Source organism: Callorhinus ursinus, unplaced genomic scaffold, assembly GCF_003265705.2.
Source record: "Callorhinus ursinus isolate GAN/ISIS: 27379988/994484 unplaced genomic scaffold, GSC_fseal_2.0 scaffold13, whole genome shotgun sequence".
In the NCBI taxonomy this organism is placed as follows: Eukaryota; Metazoa; Chordata; class Mammalia; order Carnivora; family Otariidae; genus Callorhinus; species Callorhinus ursinus.
The window spans coordinates 15,760,759-15,778,735 of record NW_027397075.1 but is presented as its reverse complement, the minus strand read 5'-3'; the positions used below and the strand labels follow the sequence as shown (position 1 = coordinate 15,778,735).

At 62.1% G+C, this 17,977-nt stretch overlaps 3 protein-coding genes across 6 annotated transcripts in view; 2 read left to right on the top strand and 1 right to left on the bottom strand.

Moving 5' to 3' along the window:
* Nucleotides 1-966: 966 nt before the first annotated feature.
* Nucleotides 967-3,370, top strand: ARHGDIG (Rho GDP dissociation inhibitor gamma). The gene is made up of 6 exons (XM_025878187.2): nt 967-1,138; nt 2,231-2,410; nt 2,518-2,601; nt 2,682-2,758; nt 2,840-2,903; nt 3,005-3,370. The coding sequence occupies exons 1-6, from the start codon at nt 1,066-1,068 to the stop codon at nt 3,202-3,204; spliced, it is 678 nt and encodes a 225-aa protein (XP_025733972.1). The 5' UTR covers nt 967-1,065; the 3' UTR covers nt 3,205-3,370.
* A 107-nt stretch (nt 3,371-3,477) lies between these two features.
* On the top strand, nt 3,478-6,838 carry PDIA2 (protein disulfide isomerase family A member 2). The gene is made up of 11 exons (XM_025878090.2): nt 3,478-3,729; nt 4,387-4,593; nt 4,664-4,797; nt 4,877-5,014; nt 5,088-5,204; nt 5,288-5,413; nt 5,491-5,688; nt 5,783-5,903; nt 5,983-6,164; nt 6,477-6,587; nt 6,711-6,838. The coding sequence occupies exons 1-11, from the start codon at nt 3,528-3,530 to the stop codon at nt 6,753-6,755; spliced, it is 1,581 nt and encodes a 526-aa protein (XP_025733875.1). The 5' UTR covers nt 3,478-3,527; the 3' UTR covers nt 6,756-6,838.
* A 278-nt stretch (nt 6,839-7,116) lies between these two features.
* The window catches only part of AXIN1 (axin 1), a 55,410-nt gene continuing 44,549 nt past the window's right edge, over nt 7,117-17,977 (bottom strand). For 2 of the 4 annotated variants that reach the window (XM_025877701.1, XM_073899772.1), the window contains exons 6-11: nt 15,927-16,456; nt 15,016-15,186; nt 12,069-12,314; nt 10,088-10,195; nt 8,182-8,349; nt 7,117-8,004 (exon numbers count right to left, since the gene is read on the bottom strand). In XM_025877701.1, coding sequence (XP_025733486.1) covers nt 7,878-8,004; nt 8,182-8,349; nt 10,088-10,195; nt 12,069-12,314; nt 15,016-15,186; nt 15,927-16,456 — 1,350 coding nt within the window. In that variant the 3' untranslated portion in view covers nt 7,117-7,877. The remainder of the gene's footprint in view (nt 8,005-8,181; nt 8,350-10,087; nt 10,196-12,068; nt 12,315-15,015; nt 15,187-15,926; nt 16,457-17,977) is intronic. The other 2 variants (XM_025877702.1, XM_073899773.1) reach the window with 2 other exon arrangements.

Below are 17,977 nucleotides of genomic sequence, written 5' to 3'. Positions count from 1 at the left end.
GGTGGGGGGGGAGGGGGGGTGTTGGATGGAGAGGGGGGTTGGGGGGGGTGTTCTCCCCCCCCCCCTCCCCCCCCTTCCCCGGCCCCCCCCCCCCCCCTTTCCCCCCCCCCCCCCCCCCCCCGTTCCCTGCACTGGCTGCCCCCATCTGCCCACCCCAAGGTTTGTTTAGGCATCAAGACCAGAAGCCCCTTTTGTGCCCCTCTCTCAGCCCTCCACCACCAGGATTCTGCTTCAGATCAGTGTCCTTTCCTCCTCAAGGACAGGGCGCTTCATTATGGTCTGGGTGCACACAGCCCAGAGACCTGCAGCACACTCACGCAGCCCAGTCCATAAACATTAGAGTAACGGCTGTGTGACTGACTCCATGTTGCATCTCACTAGGAGGGTGGGACCCTTGTCTCTGGGTGATGTGGACACAGGTCTCTCTGTGCTAACGCCTCTGGGATGTGGAGCCACAAGGCTGCGCAGACACGCACCCCCATCCGCATCCCGCAGCTCCCAAGGCTGGGCAGACTCCAGGAGTCCCCACTGCCCAGACAGAAGATCCGGTGGGGGTGGGGAAGGGAGGGGAATCTGTCGAGCCCCAGGTGCGGCCTGTACCGCCTGCAGGTAATGAGAGCCTTAGGGGCCTGGGGGAGGCGGGGAGCACCTGCTCCACTGGGCGCCCCCAGCCCCACCCGCCCATCCCAGAGGGCTTCCCCGGAGAATCCCCCAGACTCTCACGGACGCCATGGGGGCGGGGCCGCTCTGATGGACAGAGCGGGGTGTAGCCTGGGCCGGCGGCTGGGACCGTCACCGCGGCGGCTGTGCGGGCTTCTGGGCGCCCGCGGCGGGGACGACCAGGTGCCGGCGCCGTGCGGGCGACACGCGCGTCTCTGCGGGGCTGCGCGGGGTCCGCGGAGCGGCTGGGGGCGCGCGGCGCGGGCGCGGCGCTGGGCGCGGGGGGCGCTCCCGGCCGGGATGAGCTCACCGCAGTCGCGCCGGGGCTGAGCGCCGAGCCGGGCGGCGGCGGGGCGGGCGGCGGCTCCTCGGCGGCTCCGCGGCGGAGCCGGGCCGCGGGCCACCATGCTGGGCCTGGACGCATGTGAGCTGGGGGCGCAGCTGCTGGAGCTGCTCCGGCTGGCGCTGTGCGCCCGAGGTGAGCAGGCTGGGCTGGGGCCAGGGTGGCCACGTGGGCGGGGGTCTGGGACGGGGAGGGTGGTGGGTGGGGGGTTGGGGAGGCTTCAGCCTAGGGCGGGGGCTGGGCCTCCCCCGCGGAAACTTTGGGGGCGCGCGTGGGGAAATCCTGGCGCGGTCCCCCTACTGGGCTCTGGCGGGGGCGGGGGGCTTCGTCCAGGCCAGACACTCAGGGGCAAAGGAGCCAAGAGTGGGCGGGTCTGTTTGTGAAGCCGGGGCTGCAGGGGGACCCTCTCCCCTTGGGAACCTGCCCCTGAGATCCCCTCTCCCTTGGGTGGGGCTGGGGCTCTTTCAGGGCGTGTGGTGATCCCTGAGAAGCCTGGCGCACAGTCGGAAAGACCCTGTCCCAAAACACTATGGGAAGGGGCTTAGAGAGACCCCTGCCACAGGGCATCATGGGAAGGGGGGCTCTAGGAGACTGAGTCTGAAGGCGCCCAGGGAGGTAGCCCCAGAGCATAAGCTGAGGGGTTTAGAGAGAACCGCCTCTACGACCCAGGAGCACCCCCGGCAAGAACCCCTAGGATAGCGGAAAGGTATACAGAGATGTGAAGAGATGTGGTGGGCAGAGCCTCTGTTCTAGGGAAGACCCTAGAGGTCAGCGGTCCACAGTAGTGGCCTCCAGTCCTTGGGGCTATCCCCCTTTTAGGGTCTGCCGCCGTGCCGTCCCCATCTTTGGCCTCTGAGTCAGGGAGGAGCCCTAGATGGATGGCTGGGCCAGAGAAGGCAGCTGGTGCCTCGGGGATGTCACTTGGCTCCATCTCTCAGGAGCCTTCTCCAACCCCCAGGGCCCTTCCTAAAGGGTTCGGGTGTGGGTGCTGCTCAGTCTCTTCCCAGCGCACCCCTCTCCCTGAGCCCCCATGCAGCCCTCCCTCTCTGAGCGCACATCCCCTTCCCTAACCCCCCACCTCTCTCCCTGAGCCTCCATTGCTTCCTCTGAGTTCCTGTGGGCCTGGGCCGTGAGCGGCACAGCTGGCCAGATGGGGGGCCTCCAGTTTGATGAGTGAACGCCAGGGTCCGCTGGGGGCAGCGACTCACGCACCTCCCCAACCCCCAGTCCTCCTGACTGACAAGGAGGGGAGACAGCTGCCCCCTGACGAGGCACTGGATGAGGCTGTGCCTGAGTACCGGGCCCCAGGGAGGAAGAGCCTCCAGGAGATCCAGCAGCTGGACCCGGATGATGAGAGCCTGGCCAAGTACAAGCAGGCATTGCTGGGGCCCCTGCCCCCTGTCACGGGTACGCACAGCCCTGGGCTGGGAGGGGAAGGGAGGGGAGGGGAGGGGAGGGGAGGGGCGAAGCGAAGGCTGGGGTGGGCACTCTGGTGACTTCCGGTTTTTCCCCAGACCTGAGCCTCCCCAACGTGCAGGTGACCAGGCTGACGTTGATGTCTGAGCAGGCTCCGGGGCCCATCACCATGGACCTCACAGGTACTGCCCCCCTTGGGGCTCCTGGGGCAGGGTCTGCGCTATCCCAGGAGGTTATTCCCTAGCTGCACTTTCCCTAACAGGGGAGCTGGCCGCGCTGAAAAACCAGGTGTTTGTCCTGAAGGAGGGTGTTGATTACAAAGTGAAGATTACCTTCAAGGTGAGGGTAGCTGTCATGGGGGACGCCTGCCAGCTCAAGGTCAGCCCCCCGGAGGGGCCCTTAACACTCTCTGTCCCCCAGGTCAATAAGGAGATCGTCAGTGGCCTCAAGTGTCTGCATCACACCTACCGCCAGGGCCTGCGTGGTGAGGGCGGCACGGCGGGGCTGGCCCGGGGGTGGGGGCGGGGCTGTGGGGAGGGTCAGGTGGGGCAGAGGGTGGCCCCTGACAGCCTCCCCCTCCCCCAGTGGACAAGGCCGTGTACATGGTGGGCAGTTACGGCCCGAGCGCCCAGGAGTATGAGTTTGTGACTCCGGTGGAGGAAGTGCCTCGAGGAGTGTTGGTGCGGGGTGCTTATGTGGTCACGTCCTTCTTCACGGATGACGACAGGACGGACCACCTGTCCTGGGAGTGGAGCCTCCACATCTGCCAAGACTGGAAGAGCTGAACGCCTCCCATCCCAGGGGCTGCCCTCCCAGTCGGGGTCCTGCTTTTCCCTGCCCCTCAGTCAGTGATCACACCCCCCACACCCTCTGCTCCGTCCTGGGACGCCCCCTCCCTGGGCTGGCACTGTGCCCCGGACAGTCCTATTAAAATCACCTTGTCTCAGTGCCCTGGGTGTTGCTTCTGTCTGCCTCCCCTCCCCCCGAGGTGGGTGGGGGGAGCCTTGCGGCCTTATCTTCCTGGGACTAGGACTGGGCGCCACGTGGCAGCTGCAGCTTGGCCCCCGGCCCCCTTATCTGCCCCCTGCCTCGTGGGCCCGGCACTGCCATGGACGGCCAGTTCCTGCTCCCGCCGCTGCTGCTGCTGCTACTTGGGGCCTCAGTCCTGTGGGGACAGGGCCCGGGGCCAGGGGGGGCCGAGGAAGAGCCCCCCGATGAGGAGATCCCTGAGGAGGATGGGATCTTGGTGCTGAGCCAGCGCAACCTGGGCCCGGCCCTGCGGAAGCACCACACGCTGTTGGTGCAATTCTGTGAGTGCACCGGGCCGGCGGGCTGGAGGACCCACCGGGGCCGCCCAGGGGGTTCAGCTCCCCACCCTGGGGGTCCGGGGCTTGTGCAGTGAGAGGGCTTCCCCTCTGCGCTCTTGGCCCCCACCGTGCTCCTGGAAGCAAAGCTCTGGGACTGAGCTGGCCTGGGGGGGGTGGCGGGGGGTGCAGCTTGAGCAGAGGAGGGTGGGACTGGGGAGGGAGGTGCAGGTGCAGGGAAGACCCTTGATCATCATCCATCTGCAAACTCTTTCTGTAAGGGGCCAGATAGCATTCAGGCCCTGCTCATTCTTCTGTAGATTTTTACAAACGTTTACACACGGGAAAGCCATTCCTAGGTTGCAGGCTTCCACAAGCAGACGCAGGTGGCCAGGCAGCCGGCCTCAGGGAGCGGCAGCTGGATGATTCTTCTCAAACACGCTGGCAGGATGGGGCCGCCCACTGCACCCCTGACTTGGCGCCTTGGGGAGTCTGGCTCTGGGGCAGAGGCTCAGATGGTCCCCCGAAGGAGGCGGGTGTGTGGACAGGAATGCTCCCTGCCAGACCTGACTGCCTCCAAGGTCTCCCAGCTCCGGCTGGGCGGGAGCAGGGGCTAAGGCTGGGGCCGTGGAGGCCTGGGGTGCTCATGACCCTATCCCCCAGATGCCCCCTGGTGTGGGCACTGCAAGGCACTGGCCCCTGAATACAGCAAGGCCGCTGCCCTGCTGGCGGCAGAGTCCGCCGAAGCCAGGCTGGCCAAGGTGGATGGGCCTGCTGAGGCAGAGCTGACCAAGGAGTTTGCTGTGACGGAATACCCCACGCTCAAGTTCTTCCGTGATGGGCAGCGCACACACCCGGAGGAGTACACTGGTACCGGCAGCAGGCACCGGTGGGCAGGGGCGGGGCTGGGCTGGGCCCAGGCTGAGGGAACTTTTCAAAGGCCCCAGGGAGGCTGACGGCATCGCTGAGTGGCTGAGGCGGAGGCTGGGGCCCAGTGCCACCCGGCTGGAGGATGAAGAGGGTGCCCAAGCTCTGATAGACGGCCGGGATGTTGTGGTCATTGGCTTCTTCCAGGTGAGCTGGTGCCACTGGGGTCCAGGCCATGGGAGCAGGGCCTGTGGTGCAGCTGACCTCACAGGCTTGGGCTCCTTAGGACCTACAGGACGATGATGTGGCTACCTTCCTGGCCCTGGCCCAGGACGCCCTGGACATGACCTTTGGCCTTACCGACCAGCCGAAGCTCTTTCAGAAGTTTGGCCTCACCAAGGACACCGTGGTCCTTTTCAAGAAGGTGGGTCACAGGGCCAAGGTGGGTGCTGGGGGTCGGGGCTGTGGCTCCTGCTGACCGATCCAGTGCCGTCCAGTTTGACGAGGGTCGGGCCGACTTCCCAGTGGACGAAGAGCTGGGCCTGGACCAGGGGGACCTGTCGCACTTCCTCCTCATGCACAGCATGCACCTGGTCACGGAGTTCAACAGCCAGGTCAGCTGGGCCGTAGGAGCGGTGGCAGGGGCGGGGGCGTGTCCATGGGAGCCAGTGCCCGTCAGTTCGGCCTGCCCTCGCAGACTTCTCCGAAGATCTTCGCAGCCAGGATCCTCAACCACCTGCTGCTGTTCGTCAACCAGACGCTGGCCCCGCACCAGGAGCTGCTGGTGGGCTTTGGGGAGGCAGCTCCCCTGTTCCGGGGACAGGTACTGGGCTGGGCCGGGGGGCGGGGGGAGGGGGTGGTAGGGAGGTGGGCTGCCCACCACAGACTCCCTGTTGGCAGGTGCTCTTCGTGGTGGTGGACGTGGGTGCCGACAATGGCCACGTGTTGCAGTACTTTGGTCTGAAGGCCGAGGAGGCCCCCACCCTGCGCTTCATCAACATTGAGACCACCAAGAAGTATGCGCCTGCAGATGGCGGGCCAGTCACCGCGGCCTCCGTCACCACCTTCTGCCACGCCGTCCTCGGTGGCCACATTAAGGTCTGCTGCTGAGTTGCCCACCCGGGGAATGGGGGGTGGGAGCAGCGGCTCCCAGGGGAGATCGCCACTGGAACCCCTGGCCCCGTCCCCCCAGCCCTACCTCCTGAGCCAGGAGGTGCCCCCCGACTGGGATCAGCGGCTGGTCAAGACCCTCGTGGGCAAGAATTTTGAGCAGGTGGCTTTTGATGAAACCAAGAACGTGTTTATCAAGTTTTGTGAGTGTGGAAGGCAGTGGGTGGGGGGCAGTGGGCAGGTGGGGTCCCTGCTGGCTGTGCCAACGCCCCGCTGCCTTAGACGCCCCGTGGTGCACCCACTGCAAGGACATGGCTGCGGCCTGGGAGGTCCTGGCCGAGAAGTACAAGGACCACGACGACATCATCATCGCGGAGCTGGACGCCACAGCCAATGAGCTGGAGGCTTTCCCTGTGCACGGCTTCCCTACCCTCAAGTACTTCCCGGCGGGGCCGGGTCGGAAGGTGAGGCGGGACCCCATCTTCCTAGGTCTGGCTGGGGCTTGGTCAGCGCGTTCCTCCGGCGGTGGCAGGAGAAGGGGGCCCGGCTTCGAGGGGCGTGGCCTCGGGTGGGCAGGGCTTCGAGGGGGCGGAGCGCCGATGAGCGGCCTCGGGTGGGCAGGGCCTCGAGGGGCGGGGCGCCGATGGGCGCGGCCTCGGGTGGGCAGGGCCTCGGGGCAGAGCGTGGGCTTGGGGGGGTAGGGCCCGGCCTACGTGGGACGTTGGAGGGTAGGACTGGGTGGGGTATATTCTCCAGAACCTGGTGTCCCTCCTCAGGTGATTGAATACAAGAGCACTAGGGACCTGGAGACCTTCTCCAAGTTCCTGGACAACGGGGGCAAGCTGCCTGTAGAGGAGCCTGCAGGGGAACCCACAGCCCCCGACCCGGTGGGTGCCTCTGTCCCAAGGTTCCCACTCTCTGGACAAGCCTGACATGTGGCACTGCGGTTGCCAGGGGCAAGGGTGAACCAAGAGTGCAGCTTCCAGCTGGGCCTCTGTGACCCTTTCCAGGAGACACCTGCCAACTCCACCACGGAGCCCAAAGAGGAGCTGTAGCTGCCCCCGCATCGCCATCTGGTGCCCCCACATCAGTGCCCTGGGAGTTGTGCAGTGAATAAAGAAAGAGCTTTGGTCCTGGACTGTGTGGTTCCTGAGTATGCCTGACCACCTGGCCCTTGCCAGATAGCTTCCCGGGCCCCGTTCCATCTTGAGTAGGGCCTAGCCCTTGCCCCCACCCCTTTTGGGTAGATTCCTGACGCAGATCTGGGTCTGGGAACCCACCCCTCTCCAGAGCTCTGTCCCCGTGCCTCCAGAAGACACCCCCCAACACACACACTTAACTCTCCGAGGCCTGCAGGGGATGGCAGGCCATCCAGCCAGGCCCCACCACAGAAGACAGATACACTCCACAGCCAGAGAAGGTTCAAAAATGATTTTATTTCATTATTATCCAAGTACCTTTGAAAAGATAATTGTACAAGTCAGCGCATGAAAAATGGGCGGGGGCAGCCCCCCACTGGCCCTGGCCTGAGAAATGTACATATTTACATGGGCCCTTAGAGGGGAGGGGCCCGGGACCCGCTGAGCCAGCGCTCTGGAAATGAGGATGGAGGAGGGAGAGCGGTAAGGGGCTCCATCACCGGATCCACACAGTGGCAGGCAAGAGACAAGCTGTGTCGAAGGCACTCGGTGACATGTACAATTTACAGAGGCCCCCACAGGGCCCCTGGCGCCCCAGGCCTAGGCTAGGCCTGACCGGGGTACCATGTGGCGGACAAGTCCCAGAGGGTGGGGCAGAGCCTGCGGTGCGAGCGCCAGGGCGAGGAGCGGGTGCGTCTGCCCGCCGTCAGCAGCGGGGCACCGCTGGAGAGGATGTTTGATGCGGCCCCACGGCGGGCTCCCCGCTCAGGCGGACTCTCTCAGTATCACTGAGGAGCGGACAGGGCACCCTCCTTGTCAGCTGCAGGGTGGAGGCCTGTGGGACCACGCAGAGGTACCCCCACCCACCTGCACACAGATGGACCCAAGAAGAGGCCGGCTGCAGGGCGGGCAGCACCTGGCCTTCTCCCAGCAGCTGCGTGAAGCACACAACACAGCACGACCCTCTGACGCTCTGCGTGCGGCCCCCCGCCCCGGCCCAACGCAGGCCCAACCCAGCACAGAGGCCAGGCCCGCCCGTCAGTCCACCTTCTCCACCTTGCCAATGATTTTCTCCTCAAAGACGGGCAGGACGGTCTCATCTTCCCGAACCTCCTCAAACACCACTCCGCAGTCAAACTCATCGCTCACTTTCTTGAAGTAGTATCTGCAAGACGGGGACGAGAGGAGACGAGAGCCTTGTGCCCTCCTCTCCGGGCCCGGCAGCCCCACCCTCCCTCATGTGGCGGCAGACCCTGCTGCCCGTTTGCTGGGGGCCGACACCGAACACGTGCAGTGACCACACGCGGGGTCCCCTGCCCCTAGCCAGCTCCTCGGCTCTCACCTGTAGTTGCCTTTCTTGGTCAGCAGCTCCTTGAACTGGCCCAGGGTGACTGCGCGGCCCCGCACCAGGGTCCTGTAGGGGATGGGCTCCCCGCAGAAGTAGTAAGCCACCACAATGCTGTCACATGGCTGGGCACTCCCACTGCCCGCCTTCCGCTGGGACTTCGTCCTGGAGGCAGAGGAGCAGTGATGACTGCTGGGCTCAGGGTCTCACAGGGCACACCCCAAAGGGCCTCAGGACCGCAGGAAACACTCGGCAAGGGCCAGACGGTGGGCCTCGCCATCCTCAACGCCTCGTGTGCGAAGGCCCTGACACCCCCTCGCCCGGAGCGCCACCTCCAGCCCCCGGGGGCCTCACTCCATGCGGTGTCCCATCCCAAGGTGCCGGTCCTGCACCGGGCCCACGCTCTCTCAGATCCACAGCAAAGACACCAGCTCATCTCTCACCCGCCCGCCCACCTGCCCCACAGCAGCCAGGGCCTCGGTTTGCCCATCACCCTCCTGCACCCACTGCATGGCCTCAGGCCTCCCTGTGGTCTGAGCTGACTGCAGGGGGAGGGGGGCACCCCCTACCCAGACCACATCAACATGGGCGAACAAGCTTCTCAGGGCCAGAACCCATGGTGGATCCTAAGACGCCCAGGCTCCTGGAACCAATGCAGCCCCCACCTATAGGCTGGGCTGCACTCCCTGTATGCTAGGAAAGGCCTAGAGCCCTAAAGTTTCAGAAGCCTCTTGAGGCCAGTGGCTGGACAGACCACACCGTGCACGGATCTGGAAATGGACCTGCCCCTGTCCCAGGCAGAGCACCTGTCTGAAGAGCAGAGGCAGTGGCCAGCCAGACTTGCAGAGAAGGGCACGAGGCCAGCACCGTCTCCTGCCCAGGACCACTCATCCTGACGGGTGCTGAGCAGCTGCCGTGTCTGTGACCACAGTCAGCAGCCTTCGGCCGGCCAGGAGCTCTCGTCCCCATGACTGCTCCCCAGAGCTGCCCAGGTGGACGCGGACACGGCCCCTGGCCCCTGCCAGCCGGGCATATGGTGTCCTGTTGAGAGGCCATCTGACCATCTGAGCTCACGTGGGCTCTTCTCTCCCTGCAGACCCTCTCTCCCTGGTGCTCCTGGGCACACACTAGGCGGCCAGTTGGGCTATGTGGCCATCCATTGCTCAAGCCAGGCTCCCAGGTGCATGCTTTCCTTCCCTCAGTCCTGCAACCTCACGTGGGGGGGGGGGTCCTCTGGGGGCCCGTTCTCTACAGAAGGGAGGCGGGGGGGTCCCTGCTTTTCCAGAGGCCACCCTTAAGGAGTGAGCTGGTGGGGAGGCTGAGTCACTCAAGCATCCGGCTGGACGTGACAAAGCATGGTCTGCGATGAGGTGGGGGACCCCCTCTTTCTGCTCTGTCCTGAGCAGAAGTGCAGGGATTGGGCAGCCAGCACCGTCTACACAGGGGCCCCAGCACCCACGCTGCTCCACACAGGCCTGGGAGCAGACACGCCAACGCATTCCTGCGTTCCACACAAGAACAGAGCAAGGCTCAGTGTGCGCACAGCATCTGGACGCACCCACACCACCGGGGCAGGTGCTTTCAGGTGGCCGAGCCAGGGCAAACACGGCCAGTCACACACCAGTGAGCCCCAGGGCCGGCCGGGAAGCTCAGGAAAGTAAAGGGGGGTGGGGGGCGTGGCCAGAGCGGAGGAAGCAGAGCAGAACTTCCTCTCCAGCCTGCCGCCACGGGTCACACGAGGACGGCCTGCGTCTCCTTCCATGGAGACATGAAGCTTGAGCCCAGCCCCACCTCTTCCAGCGTGGTGCCCCAAATCCTGTCCTGGGAAGAGCGGCTCCACCGCGGGCCTGGCCGGCGCGTGGTCTGGGTAAGCAGTACCGGGACCCGCGGGGGGCGCACGTACTCTGTCTCGGAGAGCTCCAAGTCCGACACGGCTGGCACCACGCTCAGCACGGGTGTGCACACTGGCCTGACGCAGCAGCGCCCCCGCTGGATGACCTCCTGTACATACCTAGGGAACAACCACGTGAGTGAGCCGCGGGGGCTGGGCTCCGCGGTGACAGTGGGGCCACAGACCGGCACACGGAGCAGGGCCCCAACAGGGTCCGTCACCACCAAACAAGGCTCCTACTGTGTGAGCAGACAAAACACCAAACCACGGCACTGGAATATCAAGGGCTCATCGGGCCGGTCAGGAGACTGGCGCTGCTTCAGTCAGTCCAGAGTTCCCAGACTCCTCACTGGATGACAGCTCCCAGGACCACACTCGGGAACCACCGCTCTGAGGCGCCTGGGTCTTGTCACTTCATCCACACCGAGAAGGGCCTTCTGGAGAGGGCCTGCCTCTGGCCACCTCTGTGCACACAGTTCTTCCTCATCGGCGCTCCACGCCGCTCCGTCCCGAGCAGCTGGGGAGGCCTGTCCCGGGGCTGGTTGCCCAGCAGCACCTCTCCACACGGCTGCCCGCCACAGGCATGATGTTGCGCAGCCCTGAGAGTGACTTGTCTTCCACCAACCGGAGGGGGGGGTCACCCCACAAGGAGCGCAGGGACGGCCCAGCACCCCCATTGCTGTCTCTGGACCTTCACTCGTGTCTGTGGCCATTTACAAAAGGCCTACACGCCCTGAACCGATGACACGTGCAGACGCCAACCGCAGGCCAACACCCCGTCAGGAGGCTCACAGCCCGAAACACGCATCCCCGAAGGCTTGTGTGGCTGTGCGGTGTGTCCGGCCAGCAGGGCATGTGCAGGGCCCGCTGGGTGCCGGCGGGAAGAGCAGACGTGAGCCCGGCACCCCCAGAGCATGGCAGGGACAATAGTCCCACAGAGATCCTGCAGAGAGTCTGTGCAGAGAGCACCTCCTACCCACATGCCCCAGCCCTTTCCCAGATGGCCCCCCCACTCCCCCGTCGGCCCCGTCAGACCCCAGGCATCCCCCGCACCAGCCCAGGCCTCCTGTGCCGGGCTGGCCCTCTCACTCTATGCTGACAGGATCACAGGGTGTCAGACAGGCGCCATAAACGTGGTTACCCGCAATGGCCAGGGGACACACTCAGACTTGGGGCTCTGCCTGATGAGACAAGCACTGATACCAGCCTCCCCAGAGCTGGACAGCCCCCCACACAGGGAGGTCCCTGGGAAGGATAACCAGCGACCACAGACTGGACAAGGGGTGCCGACAACGTCCGAGGAGAACAGGGCCACCGTGTGACCATGCTCTAGGTGCTGGGTGGGAAATGCAGGTTTCCAGGCCCCCCTCAGAGACCCTGATCCCTCTGGGAAAAGTGACCTCAAGGCCCAGCTGAAAAGGTGGGGAAACAACATTCTGGCCTGGAGAGAAGACCTGCTATCAGAGAGGGGGGCTCCCAGCAAAGGGGACTCTGGCGCTGGGGTCCCTCCAGGAGAAGACTTCCACATCTGCCTGTACTTGAGCAAAGCTAACCATCCTACCTGCAGATGGCACGGTTTACGGCCCCCCTTCCTGGGGCTGCAGAGGCAGCCAGGAACCCCAGGACCCCACTGTAAGCTCAGCCTGCACAGCAGCCAGGGTGACCTGACGGCAAGCTCTAGCTGCTCTGTGCGGCGACAGGCACTGCGGGCTCCCGCAAAGACATGGGAGGAGTACGCTCACGGAACAGAGAGGGCTCCCCCTCCGTCCCCAGAAGGACAGCGTAACGACCACATGCCCTCCCAGACCCTGGTCACACAGCAGGGCTGCTTGCCACACCCCGCGCGGCCCTCGGGGGAAAGAAACCAGGACTACCAGTGGGCAGCCAGCACGGGGGCCTTAGGCCTTGGGAAACCTTAGCCCCAAAGCAGTAGCACAGAAGCTGGAGTGGCCCTAGCAGGGAGTGCGGCCTGCTCTCCCTGACGCCCCCATACCTCTGCTTTGAGGGTAACTTGCTGGCTCTCTTCTCTTCCTCCTCCAGACGCCTGCGGGCCTCCTCCAGTTGGGTCAGGGGGTTGGGGGCTGGATTGGGAGGCATGGTGGGGTCTTGAATGAAGAGGTGAGAGGGCTGGACGGAGTTCCGGAGCTGAGCACTGACCCAAGGGTGCACAGCCCCAGGACGCTCGATGGACAAGGGCCTGGAGCTCTCGTGGGCCTGCTGCTTCTTGGCGCCAGAAGACCTTCGGGAGCAAGAGAACAAGGCGTGGCAGCATCTGAAAGCCTGGCCACGGGCGGGTGCCAGGAACTGGGGCAGGGCCAGGGGAGACCAAGCGCAGCACTGACCCTGGCCGCCAGGTGGACGTCCACAGCTTCCTCCTGTACGTGATACACACATTCCTTTGTGGCACGCTTCTTCTGTAATTTTTATTTTTTTATTTTTTAAAAATTTTATTTACTTATTTGAGAGAGAGCATGAGAGGAGGAGGGTCAGAGGGAGAAGCAGACCCCCCGCCGAGCAGGGAGCCTGATGCGGGACTTGATCCCGGGACTCCAGGATCATGACCTGAGCCGAAGGCAGTCGCCCAACCAACTGAGCCACCCAGGCGCCTGTAATTTTTAAAAAAATGTTTATCTGAGAGAGAGAGAGGTGAAAGAGGGAGTGGGGGGAGGGGCAGAGGGACCCTCAAGCAGACTCCCCGCCAATTGTGGGGCTTGATCTCACGACCCTGAGACTATGACCTGACCCACCCAGGTGCCCCTTTTATAACGAATTTTTAATGATTTTATTGAGATATAAATCCTATATTATACAGGCTTTTTTTTTAAAAAAAAGTTTTTAGTTTTTATTTTGTTTTATTTTTATTTTTTTAAAGATTTTACTTATTTGAGAGAGAGAGAGAGAGCACGAGAGGGGGGAGGGTCTGAGGGAGAAGCAGACTCCCCGCTGAGCAGGGAGCCTGATGCGGGACTTGATCCTGGGACTCCAGGATCACGACCTGAGCCGAAGGCAGCCGCCCAACCAACAGAGCCACCCAGGCGCCCAAAAGTTTTTAGTTTTTAAAAAAATTTTAATATCAAAATAAATGTGCTTTGTGAGAAACCTGAAATATACAGAAAACTCAAAAAAAATATAAACAACCCAAAACATCATAATTTAGAAATACCTACTCGGTTGGTATATTCTCTTCCCTGTTAAAAATACTAATTGGCATAACTCTGAACATATAATTTTTTCTGACTTTTCCTCTCAGTGCGATAGCATACCTGTGCCTTTGTTACTAAACACAGAAAATGCTTTATCACCGTGCAGTTACGCCTCTGCTCAACCCGAGTGAGTTCCAGGGAAAACATCAGCCTCTTTTAGCCATGGCCGGAGCCCTCGGAAAAGGGGTTTAGCGCCAGGAAAGAGCCCCAAGAAGGGGGCCCCCTGGGGAGTGGGTAGGCTCAGTGCCCTCATGACCCTGGAAGTGCCCAAGGCTCGACACCCCAGGGGGAGGTGGGCTCTTCCTCCTAAAGAGACGTAAGGCCAGCCACAAGGAGACCTCCCTCTGGGGCCCAACCCCCACCCCCTTCCTGCCCCCATCTGTACCCAACCTCCCCTCCCCCACTTCCTCCCAAACCCCATCCCCTCCCATCTCCCTGGAACCCCTCATCTCGCCACACCATCCCCTCCAACCCATCTCCCCCCACCCCCCCTCCCACCCCCACTCCCTGTCCCCCATACCTCCTGGCCCCACCAGGTCCTCCCTCTCCCTGCCCCATGCCCCCAACTCTAGAGAGACCAGAGGGACCTCAAGGGGATACTGAAACACCGTCATTTAATAAATAACGGCCTGTCCTGACAGCAAGCACCTTCCAACCTAAGACTGTTTCCAGATGTGCCTTTTACTCTTCAACCACAGAAGCCCTTCATTCGGGGAGGGAGGAGTGGCCAGGACAGAGCCATTCCTTATGAAAACCCCAAAAAGAAAGAAATCTAGAGAAACCAACAATCCACTCCACCCCAACCAGAACAAGAGAGAGGCTCTGGAGAGACCCCTCACCCAGGACAGGTTTTGTGACTTTGCTCGTCCCCAGGGCCACGTGGAGACCAGACACGGGGACCCAGACATGGGGACCCAGAGGCGGGCGGCACCACCCCATCTCACCACTCAGGACCCCCGCCCCCCCGCCCCCCCGCATACTCCACCCTCCCCAACCATGTCCAAGATGGGAGGATCAGGCAAGTCTGAGACTGAGAAGTAGGGGAAGCCCACCCACCACGCAGCAGATGCCACGAGCCCCAGGGCCCAGGCAGGGGTTCTGGGAGTGATGTGATGTGTCCACAGGCCAGGGGTGTGTCTGAGCCAGCCCCAGTCCCCTACGTGGGGCAGCAGCGGCTTGTCTACAGGCCTGGCTCCACGCTGTCCAGAGCAGCCTCTGGCCCTATGGGGGCCACACGGAGCTCAGAGGGATGCAGACGCCACAGACGGCCGGGGGCACGACCCACTGCAAACACAGATGGCTTCTCCTGGGGGCTCTGTCCAGGGTGATGGGCAGGTACCAGCCTAACTTCCCCAGGAACTTAGGTCACTGTCACGTGGAGGCGTCACCACCCCAGAAATAACCTCGTGAGAGCAGCCATGTGGCAGCAGGGCCCCTCCTTGGCGGGTGGGGCACAGCAGGAGGGACTCAGAAAGAGGCACAGTGACTCGAGATTGATCTCACCAGCGGGCACTCCTGCCCAGGACACTGAGGCAGCATCAGGGCCCACAGGGGACGGGGCAGGCGTCAGCAAGCTCACATGGCCACGGAGATCTTGCTCCCGATGTACGTGCCACGTGAGGAGACCGTGGGTGGCCAGGCCACCGTTTCAAGGGCGCTGGCAGCCATGGGCCGGAGGCTCATCAGGCTAACACTCCACACTGGTGCCCCCGCCCCAGGACACTGGGCGCTTCTTACCCGTGGCCAGCCTTGCGGTGCCTGCTGATCTCCTTCTCCCCCTCGATGATCCACTGCATGATCTTCTGGTTCTTCTCCGTGTCTTCTGACGGGCCTGGCACCTCAGTGCCGGCACTCTTCCCCAACTCAGCCTTCTTAGCATTTCTCCTGGAGGCAGTACCAGCCTTCCCGCTGCAAAAACAAGAGCTGGGCGTCACCTGCTGACGTGACCTGGCCTGACACTGGGCAGCTGTGACAATGCTGGGGGGCTGCCGGGGGTTTGTTTGGTGGGATGTGGAGGAAGGTGTCCAGACAGCACCAGCTGGGAGGGCTAGAGCACCTGTCCTTCACCCACCTGGTGGTGGCAGCCCCAGGACCCAGTCACTCCCTGCCCAGACGCCTCCCTCTGAAACAGGTGCATCTTTACCTTCGCACCCTTCAAGGCTGGAGCCCTGGGTGGCCCAGCACCCGTGCGTGGTGCCCGGACTCTGCCGTGGACTGTGGCTGAATAACTTTGATTTTTTTGAATTATTTTTCTAAAGATTTGAGAGAGAGCTAGCACAAGATAGCGTGGCACACAAGTGAGGGGAAGAGCAGAGGTAAAGGGAGAGACAGAGGGAGAAAGGCAGACTCCCCACTAAGTGCGGCACCCAAACACAGGCCTTGATCTCAGGACCCTGAGATCATGACCTGAGCCAAAGCCAAGAGTCGCATGCTCGACCAGCTGAGCCACCCAGGTGCCCCTCACGGCTGAATGACTTTTACAGGGGAATCCTGGCCTAGGAAGCCAGGACAGAATCCACAGGAGATACAGCTTCTCACTGTGACCTTCCTCCCCGGGAAGACACATGTGGCCCTCACGGACACAGGCTCGGAGACAAAGGAACCACAGCCCCGATCCCAAAGCAAGGCTCAGGCCGCCAGACACTCACCTGTAGGCCAGGCTGTCGCTGGCGCTGGGGGCAGCGCCCACACTCTCCGAGTGGCCACGGGGCTTGGCTGCGTGGCCGTGCAGCTCCGGGCCCCAAGTGAAGCCACCTTGCACCCGGCGGGCAGCCTCAGCATCCGCCTGCTCCTTGGGCCTGGCCGCACTGTGGTGGCTGTGGTGGTGGCCATGCCTGTGGAGGTGCGGGCCAGCCGTGTCCAGCTTTGTCCCTGACTTGGGCCCGTGCTTACCATGCCCAGAGGGCATGCCCCCCAGCACCCCCACGATCTTGGGCACGTGCACACTGTCGGGGGAACGGTGGCCGGGCCCTGGTGACTGACAGCCAGGCGTCCTCATGACCCGCTGCACATGCTCATCCAGGATGCTCTCGGGGTTCTCCTCGTGCGCGTCCCGCAGTCCCATGCAGCCCACGTCTGCATAGCGGGGTGGGAAGTGGTGCCAGGCAGGGGCCAAAGGCAGCTTATGACCGGCCCCCGGGGGGCCAGTGGGCATGTCACCATCCTCGCCTTCTTCCTCCTGCAGGACAAGACCACGGGTCAGCATCCGGCACTGGCTGTGTCACAGAAATCTCACATTTGGGGTCACAAAGACATAAGCCTGGCAGCACTGTCCTGAGGGTCCGGAGCCCCGAGCCCAGGATGAGGCAGGGCCAGGTGAGGTGCTGGACATACTGCTATCTTGACTGGAGGACGACGAGAGGGCTCCCAGCCCCCACCCGGCCGCAAGCACTGGGCTCCAGGATGCGGAGCTGCGCCCGCCTGAGAACTCGCACACGTGCACGTGACCACCGTGGACCATCAGGCCCAGGGTCACTATGTCAGCCTATGTCCTGCCCACTGAGACACCTCCACACTGAGTTTCCTTTCACATTTCTCAATAAAGATATTTTTACCTTTTCAATTGATTTTCCTATTCCTCAATTTTTAAAAATTAAAAAAAAAATTTAAAACTTTTATTTAAGTCATCTCCACCCCCAATGTGGGGCTCAAATCCACAACCCTGAGACCAAGAGTCGTATGCTCCTCTGGCTGAGCCGGCTGGGCGCCCCTCCTATTCCTCAATTTTATTGCCATATTTTCCATTATATTTCCAAAGGGAATACTGGCCTTGCACAGAAGAGCTCTTGTTTTCTGCTTAATTATCTTACTCTGTGTTTCTTAGTAAATTCTCACACGGAACCAGCTGAATTTCATTTGTTTGACGGTCCACAGACCCACATCTGTCAACATAAACATCTGGTCAGTCTGATTCCAAAAGATACATCTCATGTTGATTTTCTCATTTCACTGAACTGTGCAAACCAGAATAATGTTGAGTAAATTTGGTAATAACCAAAAAGCACAGGGTAGATACCCCCGTAGTATACTATAAGCAAACCTCAAAAACTTGGCCACAAAACTTCTCACTTAACGGGAAAGTATCTAAATGTCACTAGCACGGGTGGTCAGCTGCAGACACGTCAGTCCTGCTCAGGGTGGAGGTGGCAGTGAGAAGGACAGAGGGATGGGCACATGGAAGGGTGGACAGTGCATGTGCCCCTCACGGGCTCACACTGGGACCCTGGGCTCCCGCACCCCACCCCATGTCCCCATCCCGACCCCTCTGGCCTACCCTCCCCAGGGCACTGAAAGTGACCCCCGAAAGCCTCAGTGAGCAAGGGGGGCTCTCTCCATCCCCAGGGGGTGCGAGCTGGAGACACCCTGGGCCGAGAACCAGTCTGTCTCAGCAGCTCTGCGTATGGAGGAAATCAATTTTAGGGTTTTGAAATGTTATACGCTTAACTCAATTGTCTAGCCAATAGTTTTCACTTTCTTCTTTGTTCTTATTTTCCAAATTTTACAATAAAATAAGTCATTTTTTTCAAAAATTTATTAATTTGAGAGAGAGCGAGCACGCACATGCAGTGGGAAGAGGCAGAAGGAGAGAATCTTGAAGCAGGCTCCCCGCTGAGTGCAAAGCCTGACGTGGGGCTCGATCCCACAACCCTGAGATTGTGACTTGAGCTGAAACCAAAAGGCAGATGCTGAATTGACTGAG